The sequence below is a fragment of the Liolophura sinensis genome, chromosome 6 (genome assembly GCF_032854445.1).
Source record: "Liolophura sinensis isolate JHLJ2023 chromosome 6, CUHK_Ljap_v2, whole genome shotgun sequence".
Classification (NCBI taxonomy): Eukaryota; Metazoa; Mollusca; class Polyplacophora; order Chitonida; family Chitonidae; genus Liolophura; species Liolophura sinensis.
In genome coordinates, this window is record NC_088300.1 from 15,085,927 (window position 1) to 15,102,895 (window position 16,969).

General features: G+C 40.0%; 1 protein-coding gene across 1 annotated transcript in view; it reads right to left on the reverse strand.

The window, feature by feature from the left end:
* Nucleotides 1–16,969, reverse strand: part of LOC135469219 (uncharacterized) — a 43,457-nt gene that overhangs the window by 2,134 nt on the left and 24,354 nt on the right. Inside the window, exons 19-21 of the mRNA XM_064747800.1 lie at nt 12,524–12,605; nt 5,267–5,418; nt 4,318–4,405 (exon numbers count right to left, since the gene is read on the reverse strand). Coding sequence (XP_064603870.1) covers nt 4,318–4,405; nt 5,267–5,418; nt 12,524–12,605 — 322 coding nt within the window. The remainder of the gene's footprint in view (nt 1–4,317; nt 4,406–5,266; nt 5,419–12,523; nt 12,606–16,969) is intronic.

Consider the following 16,969-nt stretch of genomic DNA (forward strand, 5'->3'; position numbering starts at 1 on the left):
TGGTTAGTTGTCAACAATTAACCCTTGATCAATAAGGTCGCGAGCTCGTATATCCAGCCCTCGACAATTCAATAGCAGCTTTAAGTTGTTTGTTAGGTACTAGTATCTAGCAAAGAGGGTGGTTTAATCAGGTTACTTCAACTCAAAAACCATCCCTCAGTCATTAAAATGAAAAGCAAAACGTCAAACATCAATGACATCAATAAATTCAATAGATTCGACGTGTTTTTTCTCAAAATGAATTTCAATCTATTCGTCCAAACACAAATTCGTATACCAGTCCTCAACCAGAATGGACGCTCAACAACCGCAAGGTCAATTCCTAAGAACTAAGAAACTATATAAAGCACGAATTTAGAACGTGATCATAGAAAGAGAAGCAGTCAATAGTGTTCAATGATATTGTAAAGACGAATGTAATGTTCAAGGCGAATGACTGAAATAAATATTCAAATCGTGTACCATGCTATATAGTGTGTAAGCTGGCGATAATAGAATATGTATCTCAGTTGCTCTTTGATTGCAACAGTTCATATATCTAACGTAGCGATTAGTGTATTTATGAGTTATGATGCTATATAGAATTACCAGCCATGTTGTTGTTTGGAAATTGCAATACCATATATTTCACAGAATGGTGCAATAATTCTGTATCCATTAAGGCATTTTTGCCCTATATCGAGGTAGTGTCGAGTTTATCCCTGCAACTGTTATGTGCATTTCTAGCCATGAAGTAGTTATCACATCTATTTCAGTTTCATCTCAATTTCATCTTTTTTTCATTTGCCTGAAACCTAACAAGTATGTGCAAAATGTTGCGTGCGGTTAGTTTTATTTACATGCCTATAGCACAAACGCTTCATTAATCGTCTCATACAGGGAATGGTCTTCTCCAACAGCAAATGGCAATCAATTAGCAATGGGTTAGCGTAGTGTCATTCCGACAATCCACTGCAAAACTTATTGCATGGCTGGTTTAATTCCTTTAAGACGAAACTGACGATAAAAATACCATTGATCTAATTGAGGACATGTGTGGTGCTTCTCGCAACAGCTCTTGTCAGTAAATTAACACCACTTGGGAGTTCTTGACATGGCTTTAATAACAGATCAAACGGCGATATGGCCCTATTCACGTTACAAGCACAATCACCAGCCACAATAGCTCTCCCGAGGATTGCATAGTCCCAAGACGACCCGTAACCGGGGGAGGCTGATATATAATTATACCTTTCAACTATGAGCCACAGCATGGCCCCGATCCGGAGGCCGCTTTGAAAACGAACCTGATAACGAGTTACGATGGACCATTTCTAGCGGCGATAATCGCTGGCAATTATTGTCACAAAAAAAAAATCAAGAGAACCCAAGAACATACTGAAAGAGTCACAAATAATTCACTGCCATTTCAACACGACTTGCAGTAGGGTCTTTGTCCCCATCCAGCCCTCGCATGATGCAAAACCGTTCCCGTCCCACTCACAAAGACATTCGTCAGTTTATGAATTTTTCTGGTGGTGATTAAGCAGCTCTTGAATGACCGAGCAAGACGACCTCTCCGTGAAAGGATTCGACGTGCTTACTCTATTTACCCGAGCACAATTCGCTTCCACACTGCCCCCTACTGCTTCGTATTGCTAACCTTTTTGTCCCCAGTCTGTGATCTTCACCTAGATCTGATGACAAGATAAGCCACAAAAGGTTCAATTGCTTATTAACTGCTTCTTCTTTTACGGCACATTTTTGATGCTATCGCAGCTGTTAAGAAATTTGTTACTCGTACTTGCCGCTGATCTTTATCAGGTGGCGTGTAGGTATTTGGCCGTGCCTGGTCGTAGGCACGGCTAATCACGTCTAAGTATGGACGGGACACTGTGAATTTCAGCATACACTGGGATGCACCTGTGTGGATGAAATTTCTTTTCTTTTGGAGAGGCTTACACCTGTGTCTTTGTTGTGCCATCAGTATATGACAGAGGTAACAGCACACCTGGGGAGAAGCGCTCACATCAAACACACTTGTCACCGATGTGAAAGCAAGAGGATTGTGACGAAGCAGGGGCCATACCCGGCATGTGTCACACTCTACAACTTGGGACTCAATTAGGCTGAAACCCTAGCCTCGTGTTTCTCCGCCAGCCTTGTGAACTCCCATACTAATTGACCTGTGCCATGCAGGTGTAGGCAAGTATAAATTACCATGAACCAAAGTTCTGTCAAGCACAGGTTAAGATGGGGTTGACATAGTCAAACAATGCGATCCCAAGGATAGTTTTCAAATACGCCGGTAAACAGGCGATCATTTTCCCCGTCAGCACACAGCCAGGTAGTTGAAATCAAATGGATCTTCTTATCGCTATTTAAAAGCCACCCCGAAGAGATAAATAAAGATTCCCCTGTAAATAAGGATCATCGTTGAGGCGTCATCTCACAGTGAATAGAGAGTCGCGCTAGAGAATGATTCGGGTAACATAGAACCTTCAGCCTGTTCCGCCATCACTCACGAACAGTCAGTTGCAATTCGCTGGCTCTGATCTTAAACAGATTACCACCAACTGCCGACGTCAACAGTTCAAGCTGAGAGATGGATGATAAACAGATAAATCTACCCGCTGACAGCTAATTCAGCCTGCGACTTGACATGGTTGTGTGACTGGGAGAGGATCGTGAACATACATTTCAGCCTATATGACTCGGTAAATCAGACAATTTGTTACATACCTACCTGGATCATCATTTGTTTTTTCCAGGACTCACCAATTTGACGGTGACAGTGAAATCGACCACATGGGCATAATTGAGAGTGCTCCTTGTGAAGAAGATCTATTTTCAACCTTCTGGCTAAAATCATGTAAGAAATGCTTATATATCCTTATACCAGAGCCCCTCGTCACAGACTACAGACATTCGTATCACACAAACGGGAATCTTAGCAAATACCACCATCATTAAAATGACTGTTCCATCTATAGTTGACAGTTTCAGGGCACTTACGCTGAACTTCCAACCATTGTTCATTTTTCCGAGCAATTAACACAGACATGAAAAACATACTTAAATCCCTGGAAAGGTAAAACAGAACCACAGTCGTCAACAGACCTTATGCTGAACCTTAATGCCGCATGAAATGACCGCAATATCCGGACCACATGTCAGGATAAGACTGAACAATACTGACTGAGCCATGAACAAACCGCAAACAGATCGAGCAGACTGAATATAATTATGTGATGACAAAACAGGTTATCGAGCAGATTTGAAAGGTGGAATCAAATGACAAGATAATTTGCTGAAGCTAGAAATGAAGTGGAATTAGTCAAATGTGTATGACATAACTGGGTATGGCTGTCGGTAAGGTAAACAAATGAATAGCCTGTTCATTGAAATCGCATTTGTAAAGACTGTTTAGTAACGGTGAACATTCCTTCAGCACCACACACACCGTCCTGTCTGGCCATAGATAACGACAATTTGTTAAGAGAGTAGAGTAGCCCTGACTACTAATCCCGGCCCACCTCCCAACAACATGATCTGAGACAAAAGGTTGCCAATGTGAGTAAACCAATCTGCTGTATTCTCTGCTGACCCCGCAGAAGGCCTGGTTTGCCCAATGGATTAGGAGGTGAAAACTTGACACTGGGCGTGAACCTTAGTGGCACCAGCTCCAAGAAACAAGTCAAGATACCCCTCACAGATGCTTCAGAACTTCAAGTAGGCGGATTAATATTATTTTACAGCACATTGTCATTCTGTTTGTGGGATGAATTCTACTTCCCTAAACACAAAACATGGCGTTTCAGAGGTCTACGTATCAGAAGCACATCGCCCGTCAACATCCTCAGCGTAGCAATCTCTGACTGTCGTCAACAGCGTTAATTTGACTATATGTGATTTATGTATAAATGACCGATATATTGCAAATGCTGGTTTTCCTTTAGTGTAGTAAAATGTATTTACAAAGAACACATATATAATTAATAAACTCACTCAGTTCGACATATAATAATTAATAGTTGCAAGCCGAAAAGTGGCTTGGAGTATGTTTAGGATGTACTGTTTTTCACCATAACAGTCATAAAATATTACACTTAAAAAAGAAAGACCAAATAGAACCTTGACGTGAACAGCGAGAACACCAGCCACCATATCCAACTTAGCGCTGTCCAGAGTAAACAAATCCTTCTTGAGTGATAAATATTGTAGTGCTAAGGACCAACTGAAATAATTCTGGAAGCTGAGAGTTGAATACATGAAAGGGCCATTACAATGAACAGAGAACTTAAACACTGTGGGGTTCTCGAGGGACCCTTGCCTTACCGTCATTTGGTTGATAGCCCCTTTGTGTCCATCCAAGCAACGAACAGCAGTCATCGTGTTGATATCCCACTCCTTCATAGTGCAATCTCTACAATATACACACATGTTCAGTTAACTTACTCAGAGACAAAACTATATGATACTGCTGATCAAACCGAGTCATTTTTATGTAATAAATCTGACAATGTTATATCAAAAATTCTTTTCTATGAGAAATACAACAAATCTGAGTTGAAAGTTAAAATAAATGATTTTGTACAGAACCATAATGTTCATTATTTCAGAAAGCTCTCCCTTTAAGTATAACAAGTGATATATTTTGAGTCCGATGGCCTACAAACGTCAATAGACGATCAAATGATTGAGCAGTGGTTTTTGTCAAAGAGCAATTGTTTTCCCCGGTGTCAAGTTGACGGTGAACATGAGGAAATGGGTTCCAAAATTTCATCTACGTTTCCAATCAGATGTATGGCACTAATCGCAGTTCCTACCTGTCAAGTACCAACCAAATTTATCCTCTTATCCGAGGAAATCTATCTACAAGAGCAGATGGATACAAAAAAATAACACGAAGAAATGTCCATTTCAATTTAGTACAACCATTTTTGATTCAGCTGCAAATGTGTGCTCTAGAAATTTTGTATACAAACAATAAATCATTGTTTTCAACCCCACCCACAAAGCCACGTTCGAACTGGCCATCGCTCACTCAAACTGGTACTGACAGGAAGAGCTTAGGGAAAGTAATACTCGGAAGTTACGCCCAGAAAACACAGAAGCCTTCGCTCAAAAATACTAGGTGGCCCGGTAATCAACTTTTGTTTACAGTATCTAAGTTAAAACAGTTTAAGGATTTCAAAGATTTTACGCCTGGATAGTTTTGGTATTTCGGGCCACTTTACTGCTCGTGGCATCTGGCGAAACTTGTCAGACAGTTTGCCACACAAACCCTGAAGCTGTCAGCAGTCTGCTGCCCCAGAAGCCGATGCTGTTAACGGGGCCATCATGGGCTTGAATTGCCGCCTCGCTCTCTCCTGTTGACTTGTTCCAGAAATATACCCGCCCTAAACTGTCTCCGCCGATTAGCAGGCTGCCCCGAGACTGAAAACAGACAGAGAAGTAACAGAGGTTCGGTGAATAAAGTTGGTCATAAAAGGAACTAATGCTTGGCCAGAGATGCAAGCGACGAGAAACCTAGCGGGAAAACTGATCGTTAATGTTGGCCTGGAATAATGTACTGTAAGGGGTTTGCCTCGCTTCGACAAGTATACCCTAAAATGTTCTGTACGGGGGATACTCTGCCAAAGATGAACATAAACAGACCGCCATCATGTCTAATTGATGCCCTGTAAGTTGCACGCTGGCTCACATACGGGGGTCACCAGGGGCTGGGTAGAAAGTCAGCCGAAAAGTAATAACTCCAATCATCCACAATATAAGGCTTTGGTCAATAAATTAAATGTCCCTGGAGCTTCAATTTTAATCTAATTCTATGGTGCCAGCACAGGGAGTCCACTGACAGCAAATGTAAGCTGTTGGATTTACGCTCGAGTGCCATCCTGTTGATATCATAAAGACCACATTCCGGAAGCGAAGTATACCTTTTAGTACATTTCTGCTGGAGAGCATTGTTGACGTAAATAGCTTACATTCTGCAGAGAAAAGTAGATGAGTAGGCATTTGTCAGGGACAGAGAAATATGGTCAGATAACAGCATCTGGTCATGGTCGCATATTTGTAATATAGACACCACTGTGTAAACTTTGTGATAGGAACCACAAAGACGAATACAGGCAATGTATACACTTATTATAAAAGACTGTTCACATAAAGACGAGGCAGTATAGATGAACAGACACACAAGCAGAAACATAACATAAAAGTAAGTTGTCCGCACAGCCATTACTCCTTCACCAATTTCGAATTATACGTAATCAATGCCCTTGCTTCTTTCTTTCAACATCATGTACGTTTTCTACCGTTCCATATGGATAATAATGACATATGCTCCGGTATAAAATACAGAAGACTTACCCTTTGCATTAATACATTAAAATTTCTATAATTTTAAAGTTGCTGTCTATAACAAAGTGCAGCATGAAGTCACAACACTGAGATTTAAAGTCATATTTCCAGATTTAAATTGCGCAAAAGTTTATTTTCTTTCCATTGCATGGATTGACCCTGCCGAGGGACCTACTCGGCGCTATTTCATGGTTTTTAAAGGTTGAGATTTGAAGGAAAACATGTTTCGCAATTTAAATAATGGATTCTCAAAAGATTAATCCGTTGAATTTAAAACAAAGTCTGTACCTCAGTGATGCTAAAATGTACTCTGCCATTGCAGCAGATTATCCTGTTACAGCACACATATTCTACTGATTCAAGACAAAGATTGTACTGGACTATAGAATATTAGATATTATGTTGAATATGACACAGTCTCATGTCATAATAATATAAAATATTCTTGCAGCACAAAGACAACAGACTTTCTGTTAAAAGTAAGTTTTTTTTTTAGTGAACTGAATGAAATCTTGTGGCATCAGTGGTATATCATAGACAACATTGAGTGAAAAGCAAGCTCTAAGATGGATCACAGTCCGTATGTATGTGTGTGTGTGAGTGTGTGTGTGTGTGTGTGTGTGAGAGAGATAGAGAGAGATATGGCTGATTAGACGCCTGCTTTCAAAATAACAAGCAAAATACCAATCGGTATCACCAAATCGCAATTAAATCAAGAACATAAATATAGGTATGTTTTCACGTCTCATCGTGAATTTTCTCCAAAATGTTACGTCTGAAACCGTCTGATAACACGCAAAGATACAGTTGAGCTTTGCAGTAATAGCAGGTTTCAATAAAAGTTTGTTTTCGCATCTTGGTACTTACGCCCCTACTCCGGAACAGGGTAACGCCATGCAGTACAACAGAATGTATCGCGTGGAGTAAATCTGATCAGACTGGATCTCAATCTTACTATCATCACTGAATGCAAGGGATTCATGCTTCCATGGCAAGAGTGTCATGCTTGTTGAAGCCCTAAGAAAGAACAATTAAAGTTTTATGCCATATCCTGGAAGCAACACATAATTCACCCAAGGGTACTAAGCAAGACACGCAATAATTACCTGACATCATTTTAGAACTCTGGATTCACAACATCGTGAGAATAAAATACCACGCCAATTTCTTTCAGATTTAACTCCTGATCTGTTAAAGCAGTGTTACTGATTTAACGTTAAAATACCCTAATCACGAACTCCGCTGCCGAAAAAGTAATACCAAACCATTTATATATGTATACGGTTATAAAATAACCGCGCTGAGGCTATCAATATAAGTACATGTATGCATCGCTAACGGAGTAAAGCACATCACAGTTTACCTTTTGGAACTACCTTTTAACGATGCTGTATTAATTTTCGTAATCAGCACTTACGATAATGCGAAAATGAGCAGCAAAACATGCAACAACAAGTTTTCTGTCACCGCTGTGGTCCCCATCTCCATAATATAAGAGAAGATAAGACGTAATTTGACCAAAGAGAATTTGTAAAGGTATAATAACGTGGTTTTTTTCTCCCTTGGAAATTTGTAGACTAGAGAAAAAGCGTACAGAAGAAATGAAAGGGACCTGGCCAATTTAATACACGTTGAGAGGCACTAAAAGCAGGAAGAAGGAAGAAAGGTCTCATCCAAAAGATCAAGTTACAACGAAATTTATTTCCCACCATTATTTTTTTCCAGTTCGGCACCGCTCATTTTGCACGCAACTGTCCTTATGCTACCACTCTATAAGTTGATGTCAATGACCAAAAAAGTTTGCTGAAATCCAATTTGGAGGAAGCAATGGATTCTGGTGAGATTTGAGTGACGATAAATCTGATGTATTTATCTGCGACACTGACACTCTATACGAGAGCAAAGAGCCAGACCAAAGAGGCAATAACCACCACCTAATTGACATATTACCCATTAAAAAACCTAACCAAGCAGAATATATGTAGTACTTTTTTTTTCTCCCCACTTTTTATTTCTGCACTCAGGCTGATGTCTCTGGCAAACTGCACTCAGAAGACTTGTCTGTGTGCCGGAGGAAGTTTAACTGCAGCCTGTTCTCTCACAACTCTCCATTTGTTTTGCCAGTGCCAGTGATTAGGGCGCAGATTTACAGCCCTGGGTAAACAGCTAATGACGGATCTCTCCACCCAGTCCCTAACCTCGCAGAGTTTGATCAAAGACTGAACACTCAATCCGCCAACTCTTATTAGTCTCCCATCTACATCCTTTCGAGCCATCCAAAAGGTGCATAATGGACGAGAATTCCGTGCCAACACCAAGGTGACCTGGATACTTCATGCAGACCCAGAAGGAATTATGACACCACAACACGAAGACCACATTGCAAATACAGGTATATATATTACAACCATTCAACACGTACATGTAGCCTGTGAAATAACATATTTTACAATAGCACTTACATTGCAATACTTTTTGGATGTTATTTTTTTAAATATCTAAAACATGAACAAAATATTCCAGAGAAAATGCAAAAAAAGAACTTTTCACAGACAGAGAAAAAAAATCCCCGTGCATAGTTTAACATGTGTATATTTCTCCTTAGTGCATTGTTATTACAATTGCATGGAGTCTCACCAAATGATTTTGTAGCTGAAATTCCACCGGATTTCAGCCCAAACCCTATTACTTGCTACAAGTCCTATGTTTCTGTAGAATATGAAATTAGCATCAGAACATCTTTGAATTCCACCAATATTGGCATATCATTGATAAGTCATGCAACGGTGTATCAAATATACGGGTATTTCAAAAATTTTGATTGCTTTTAATTGTCCAGACAAAACTAACATTCAAGTTATAAACCGAAAAGCGCCGTTTTACTATTAACGAATATTGCAGGAATTTGAACAATGAATTTAATTCACCACTCCGACTTTCAACATACGGCGAACTGGTTGTCGTGTTATTTTCATCATTGGTTGTGCGTTATTATATTTATTAACAAATCTATTTATATATTTTTATTTAAACATGCACTGATCACTTTTGCATGACAGAGGGTTGTAGTAGTAACGGCTCCGATCCTTCAGACCTTTATTAAAAAGGCTATCGGAAACTTTGGATTTCGATCGCTTTAAGAAACAACTATATGGGCATTTTGTGAAATTTATGTGCACTATATAATAGAGCAACAAACGAACCATGCTTATATGTGGGAAATTTGACCATTCGAAATTTTTTAAACTGTGTCCGTTATACGATGGGTGATATAGTAATAAGTCATGGATAATATATAAGTTTAGTCAATCAGATCAATATTTCTTACCGACATTTCTGAAATAGCTTTAACCGTCAAACAATTATATTTAGATGTGTGATTACTACCGCTCCTTCAACACCAAACCAATCATCTGTTGCTCATAGAAGAAAATGGATAATGTGCAAACGGCGTTAGAACTGGTGTTCACGACCACTAAACTCGTTTTGACCGGACTATCCAGACGCACTGAGAATGTCCTAACACGTCTAAAGCGCTTTTTGCAGCTGTTTCCGTCACAAGATAAAAGCAAAATGCTTGTAAGTGTACCTCCAGTAAATCGTCGGTATGCTGTAAGACAATGCAATGATTACCAGCTATTATCACACGCCATTAGCTGTATTCGTGACAACCTCTCTTTGTACAGAACAGAATAAGTAAGCCATTAACAGCAAATAGGAAGAGGCTGAAATAGACCGGTATGGGTGGCCGTGTTCGCTATATAAGCTTTCATGCTAAAGTTTCAACTGTCGTGTGTCACTCATGTAGACGAACAATTTACAAGCCAACAAACTGGAAAGATGAAACTGTTGGTGGATCGAGAAAGTTAAAATGTTTAAAATCTATCAATCCAAGCATCAATTTCGTTGCCTCTTTGTAATGATTGTATATCATATAAATCTCATAACTCTAAAGTACATGTATAGGGCATTCAAAAGGACGCAGGCATCGTTAAAATGGAATGGAATAGAATGAAAGTCATATTTACGGAAGGTACCTTTTCATGGCCATTGGCGATTCCAATCAACACTTTGGTAAATAGTGCCTTCTAGATTGCCTGCTACTTATACATGTATATATCAGTGTTGTCCATGACTACTTTTCACTAGAAACGAAAAAGAACATGAAAAAGGACATGCTTAAAAAACAACACTCTATGTGTAACACTCTATTGTAGCCAGACAAAAAAGGGTTTACACTGATCAGATCAACTGTAACACACCAGTGCAGCCAGAGACACAAGGGTTTACGCTGGTCATACCAACTGTGACACTCTATTGTAGTCAGTCACACATGGGTTTTAAACTGACCAGATCATCTGTAACACTCCAGTGTAGCCAGAAACACACGGGTGTACACTGACCAGATCAGCTGTAGCACTCCAGAGCGGCCAGATACATACGGGTTTAAACTGACCAGATAAACTGTAATACTCCAGTGTAACCAGACACACATGGCTTTACAGTGACCAGATCATCTGTACCACTAAAGTGTACCCAGATACACGTGTGTTTACAATGACCAGATCAATTGTAACACTCCAGTGTAGCCAGACACACATGGGTTTACATTGATCAAATCAGCTGTAGCACTCCAGTGTGGCCAGACACATACAAGTTTACACTGACCTGATCATCTGTAACACTCCAGTGTTGCCAGACACTGACCAGATCATCTGTAACAGTATTGTGTGGAGAGATATACTTGAGTGTTTCCAAATACACACGGATTTACACTGACCAGATCAACTGTAACACTCCAGTGTAACAAGACACAAAAGGGTTTAGACTGACCAGATCATCCGTAACACTCCAGTGTAACCAGACACACAAGGGTTTACAATGACCAGATCAACTGTAACACTCCAGTGTAGCCAGATACGCATGGTTTACACAAACCAGATCAACTGTAACACTCCAGTGTTGCCAGACACATACGGGTTTAAACTGATCAGATCAACTGTAACACTCCAGTGTAGCCAGACACACATGGGTCTACACTGACCAGATCATCTGTAAGACTCCACTGTGGTCAGATACACATGGTTTACAAAGACCAGATCACCTGTAACACTCCAGTGTAGCCAGACATACAAGGGTTTACACTGACCAGATCATCTGTAATATTGATGAAGTGGAGCCAGACATACATAGGTTGATTACGCTCACGTTCAAGACTTTGTATCTTATATGAAGGCCAGAGTTTTAGGTGGAGAAAACTGGAGTGCTCAGGGTATTAACCCTGCCATCTTTTCCAGTATTTCCACAGAGGGACACACAGGTACATATACGCACACCATATTGGTGGAAGACAATAGATCTTCAATGGCTGCGCAAACAGCCACGCAAGCAGCGTCAACCTCTTACAGCACAAAGGTTGTATAAACATCTAGACTGTAGCAATCCACTAACTTCTTGTCCAAGGTTTAGATTAAACCTGTATCTTGTGCATCCTGGTGAAAGACAACAATCTCAACCACCCCGCCTGAACTGTATTAAAATTCCCATTAAATGCTTCATAGTATTGCTCAAATCTACTTAAAAAATATAGGACTTTTCTGGATATTTATAACTGCTGATAACCTGTAGATTTGACATCTCACAGCTTTCTGTTTCCTGCTCTTGACATCTAGATTGATAAGATCTTTGAATATTCTCTTTCTCTACCACCGCTGTGGTTGCCATATCTTCTCTTAGACCTGGCACTAGCAGAATTCTGCATTTGGATTTACTCATTTCTTTGGCCCCAGCTCATTCTGTACATCATCAAGCTAGCTGACAATGGCATGTTTTCTTTGTTGAATAATCAAGGACCTAACATGCCTGTATTACATCATCATATTATGTCCACATCTATCTGCAATCTTTGCAAAAAATGCAAAGGCCGTTATCAAGCTTTCCAAACAGTTGACGTTATCTCATATAATAATGGGGCAATATACCAGAAAGAAATGTACCTCTGTGGTTTGTGCTCAGAGAACAAAAAGCTGTATCGTACATGTACCAGGTTTAGACGTCTGCAGTGGTCCTATATAGCTTTTCTAAATACTTGCCCACGAGATCAAACACTGACTGGGTGCTGCTGCTGGCAACACTGATACCACAGTTGTGTTAACGAGGGGGGAGTGATGAAGACACTCACCAGCACTGATAAGACGGCCTCCTGCATTCCCTCAAACACCTGCAAGAGCTGCAGGGTGTGGATGTTAGTTAGCCGGAGTGTCCTGTGGGGAAGAGAAAACACACCAGTTAGGATTGACACTGTGAACAGCTAAGGTGAACCTGTCAGCCTGAGCTCAGTCTGCACTTCTCCAACATCCATGGCTGCGTTTGAAGTGAAGCCCTGTTATACAACACATTGATTGGATGTGAAAAGTGAATGGATCACCCTGTTTGGAACTAATTGGCATAACAGGAGCCAAACAAGTCATCTGGCTAACACAAATTTGAAAAATATATTATACTTGCACTTTGAGAAATATTATAAATAAGCCCGCACATACATGTACATGAGAGACTGAGTCTTGGTTGGAGGGTGTATTGGAGTAGACAAGGTGAAATACATCAACAGCTGTCCTGAGCCTGTCACTTGTGAACCCCTTCCTCTCACAGCTCCTGTGTCTAGCTAACTCTGTCAGCTTGTACTTACCCACCCACCAGCTCACCAGGCTTCCCTTTCAACACATATTTAAATATCAATTTATTCATTTGCAGATACTTTGTCAGATACAGTAGAAGTAAAGGCAACGATAATTGATTTAGCCGACCTGGGTTTTATCACAGGAATTCCGAGAAGGAAAATTCACAGAGACATGCCTGTATCCTAACCAGACACAGTCTGCTGACTACAGCCAGGTTTTTTCTCCTCCATTTCCACCTGAGTTGACAGTATTCACTGAAAGGCTTATGATAATTAATAAATTAAACACAGACGTGTAAAGTATGTAAGTTCCTGTATGCTCACCATCATTAGGACTGGTATAAGATTACCTAACAACAGTAATGATATGTGACAGACAGAGCTAAAACTTTGGGTGGGTGGTTCATGGAGCTGTAAAAAGACCTGAGTGTAGGAACAGTGCACGTCAAGCTCATTGTTACAAGTACATTATGTGAATAATTAGCTAGTTTTTCAGGGCTAAATTTTATGGAGAGATCTTCCCATTTTCAACCAATGTTTATTTGTTTATGAAGAAATGAAGCACACTTAACACTTCATTACTTAAAACAATATCCCAAGTTTTCCTCACAAGGATTCAAAAGCCTCAACCATAAAAAGAAAAGTTTATATACAAGCGTATACTTCATACAGTGACACATAAGGGTAGAGCCTAATGTCCAACAACTGTTGCCTGTAACACTTTACCTACTCTAGAAAGATCCTCTTACCTCTGATTTGCACTTTATACAACCTGAAGGTTTCTGAAGGAAGTTAAGGTATGTATTTAATACATACAAGGGAAGGCATAATTCACCCTCAACTAAGTTTGACACTGTTACAGACTGAGAAATAGTTGTCGTAGAATTAGATCGCATGCGAGCTGCATTCCCATTTCTGCAAGCTCAGTGGAGGTAAATAGACCATTACAGTCAGTGGTTACAGACCTAGTTTACACACAGGTGTTGCCTGTGCTGACTGCCAATTAGGGAGAGTTACCTGGGTACAGAAACCACCTGTAGGAAACCTGGGCCGGGGAGTGCGGAGTGGAGTACCGCAGGGTTCAGTGCTCAGCTTACCACTCAACATGAATGCTGTGTGCCTTATAAACAGTCCCTAATAATACAGCCATATGGTCGGGCATACGGATACGGATGTGTAAAGAGATCCACACAACATTGCCTACTGATATTCAGTTTGATTTGTGCTGGTGTGGAGAGGAACAGATCCAGCCAGGATTCAGCTAGCTGATGAACACCAGTTGTTCCCCACTTGTTTTTGGAGATAAACCAATCGGGACTGGTGTATATGCCAATCTTTGATCAGGGATCAATTCACATTTATTACGTCATGCTAACACGTATTACAGGGCACACATTTTGTTTGAGGTTCTTGAAATTCCACACAATTTCATTTACATCCAGACAGACATAGTTTATCACATATTTCATGAATGAAACATATCATGCTTAAGTTGTTGATTTCTTTCTTTTGTTCTTGTTGCTTTCTATTTTTTACATTTTTTTTTTCAGCAAATGACCTCCCCTTCTTTACGATCATCCTGTAAAAAGTGTCTGGCCTAAAAGAAATATAGAGTTTCCAGACAAGATCTGTTCAGCTGTTTGTGGCTGTTACTTGGTTAGGAAATGAAGAAGATCCCAGTAGGGGGGGCTGTACTTTATCAGTGTCTACCACTGTAAACAGAACCACTGGCCAGACATTAGCCACTGACATCATTCTACTTACAGTTAATGTTGGGAAGATCTAAAACAAGAAACAAGGAACAAGAGCTGGAAGGAGTGGTTCTGAGAAGGTCACTTAGGGCATAACCACAAACCTATCAATAACATTTGCATCTGATAGCACTACAAAAGTGACCGTTTTAAGTACATCAAGTGCAAATGTTCAATTCACAAAAGTGTTACCCAACTACAGATTGGTAGGGATAGGTTTTGGTGTCCAAGCAAATCAACATAAAAGCATATCTTTGATTGGATTCCTGGCTGTGAGCGGTGTTAATCCAAAACAGATGCAGAACAGACTATGGCCTTCCGGCATTTTCTGAGTACTCACTGGTATTGGCAAAGGTAGACCCACACAGAAGGGAGCACCTAGTTTACTGTTTTAATGGATTACAAACGTCAGACTTTCTTTATTACTTAACTTGCAGCAGCTTATCACAATCTGAATACAAAGTGATGCACTCGTCACTGCAACTGCCCGTATATATGATATACAAATGAACAACATGTAGGATCATCGTAAGGCAAATGCCCCAGGAACTTTTTGGGGAAAGTCAGAAATGAAGACTGGCAAAAGATACTTCGAAACTTTGGGACAATCCTTGGATGTCCGACTGTTTGACAGAATAAAATACATGTATGTACACTATATGGTAGTGGTAAATGCTGGTTATTCTGTAAACGCTATTTATTCTGTATACATCTTTGTTCTTGAGAGAACCCTCAAACATACATGTGTATACCTACACTTGTGACATATATATATATATACATACATGTATGTGCTTTTGTAGTAATTGCAAACAGATGATATGAGTAACTCTTCCAAAGTATTCACTAACAACGCATGTACTAACAAATGTTTCTATCTCATTCCTCAGACAATATGAGCATCTTGGCCTGGAGAAAAATTCTCCTTAATTGCTCGAAGTTCATTTAACAAATACTAAGGTCTGTGACACACAAAACATTTGTCTTCAAGATCAGATGAGAAAAAAAAAAGAGCTAATGGTTGAGAAAGGAATTTGCAAGCAGTTAGCTAGCTGTAGACTGGTTGGACTGGCTGAGTTGTTATTGTTTTAACTGAGACTGAGTGTTGTCAGACAACAGAAAGTCAAGAATTAATTAGAACTTTCCTCCCTCAATCTACCTGAGTTCTGTCCTATCTCCACACACTCACTCTTATTAATCTTAGCTAATTACTTCTTGAATCAATTGAAGCAGCACATGGCCAGGATGCAATGACAAGAGAATAATTATATAGCACCTTTATTGCTTATGTCTGCATGTGGAGTGTGCTGTAAAGAGGGGGTCAGCTGGTTATAGCTATCCATCTTCATTTTTTTTTTACCTCCACCTGTCACACTGAGATCACTTAAGGATCCACTTCTCCGCACAGGTGTTACACAAGAGATACCATAATTATAGGTGAAAAAATAAACAGTCTGCAATAGTACAACACATTTCCTGACAGCATATCCATCAACACAGACCCTGAAACATCCTCAAGTCTTCCTGGACAAAACAGAACGAAAAAAACTCTCCTTGAAGCAGAAAAACCCACTGCTAAGAGATCCTTCTGAAATAGGACAAGTAAATTCCTTTCCAGCAAATCAGCAATAAATGGAGATGTTTAAAGGTGGTGAATGCACCACTACAGACGAAGGCAAAAGAAAAAGTCTTGTTGACAGAGAAATAAGGTCAACCATTTTGTCAGCAGGAAACATTGTGTGTGTTTGTAGAGTATACAATGTCACACCTGCAGACTTAGGTTTAGTCCCCAATAAACCTAACAATCTCTATCTTTATTGAGGTAAGAGTTTTATATACCTAGAGTCCTCTTCACTAAGAGGAGGCCTATAAATCACTCTGTCTCTTAATGGACTGTGTCTCAGTCAGAGTTTGTCCAGTCATCCACACATAAACCAGGACACACAGAGATCATCTCACAGGTCTCAGTCCACAACAAGCATATCCATATCCTTCAGCTGTAAAGCCAGGTTATGTCCAGTTATTCACTGAAGTGATCTTATATACCCCAGACAATGAACACACAATAGATCACGTACTGTCCTCCCAGAACCAAGACTGGTCATCCACACATGAACCAGGACACACACAGATCATTTCAGAGGCCTCAGTCCACAACAAGCATATCCAAATCCTTCAATTCAGGTGTAAAGCCTGG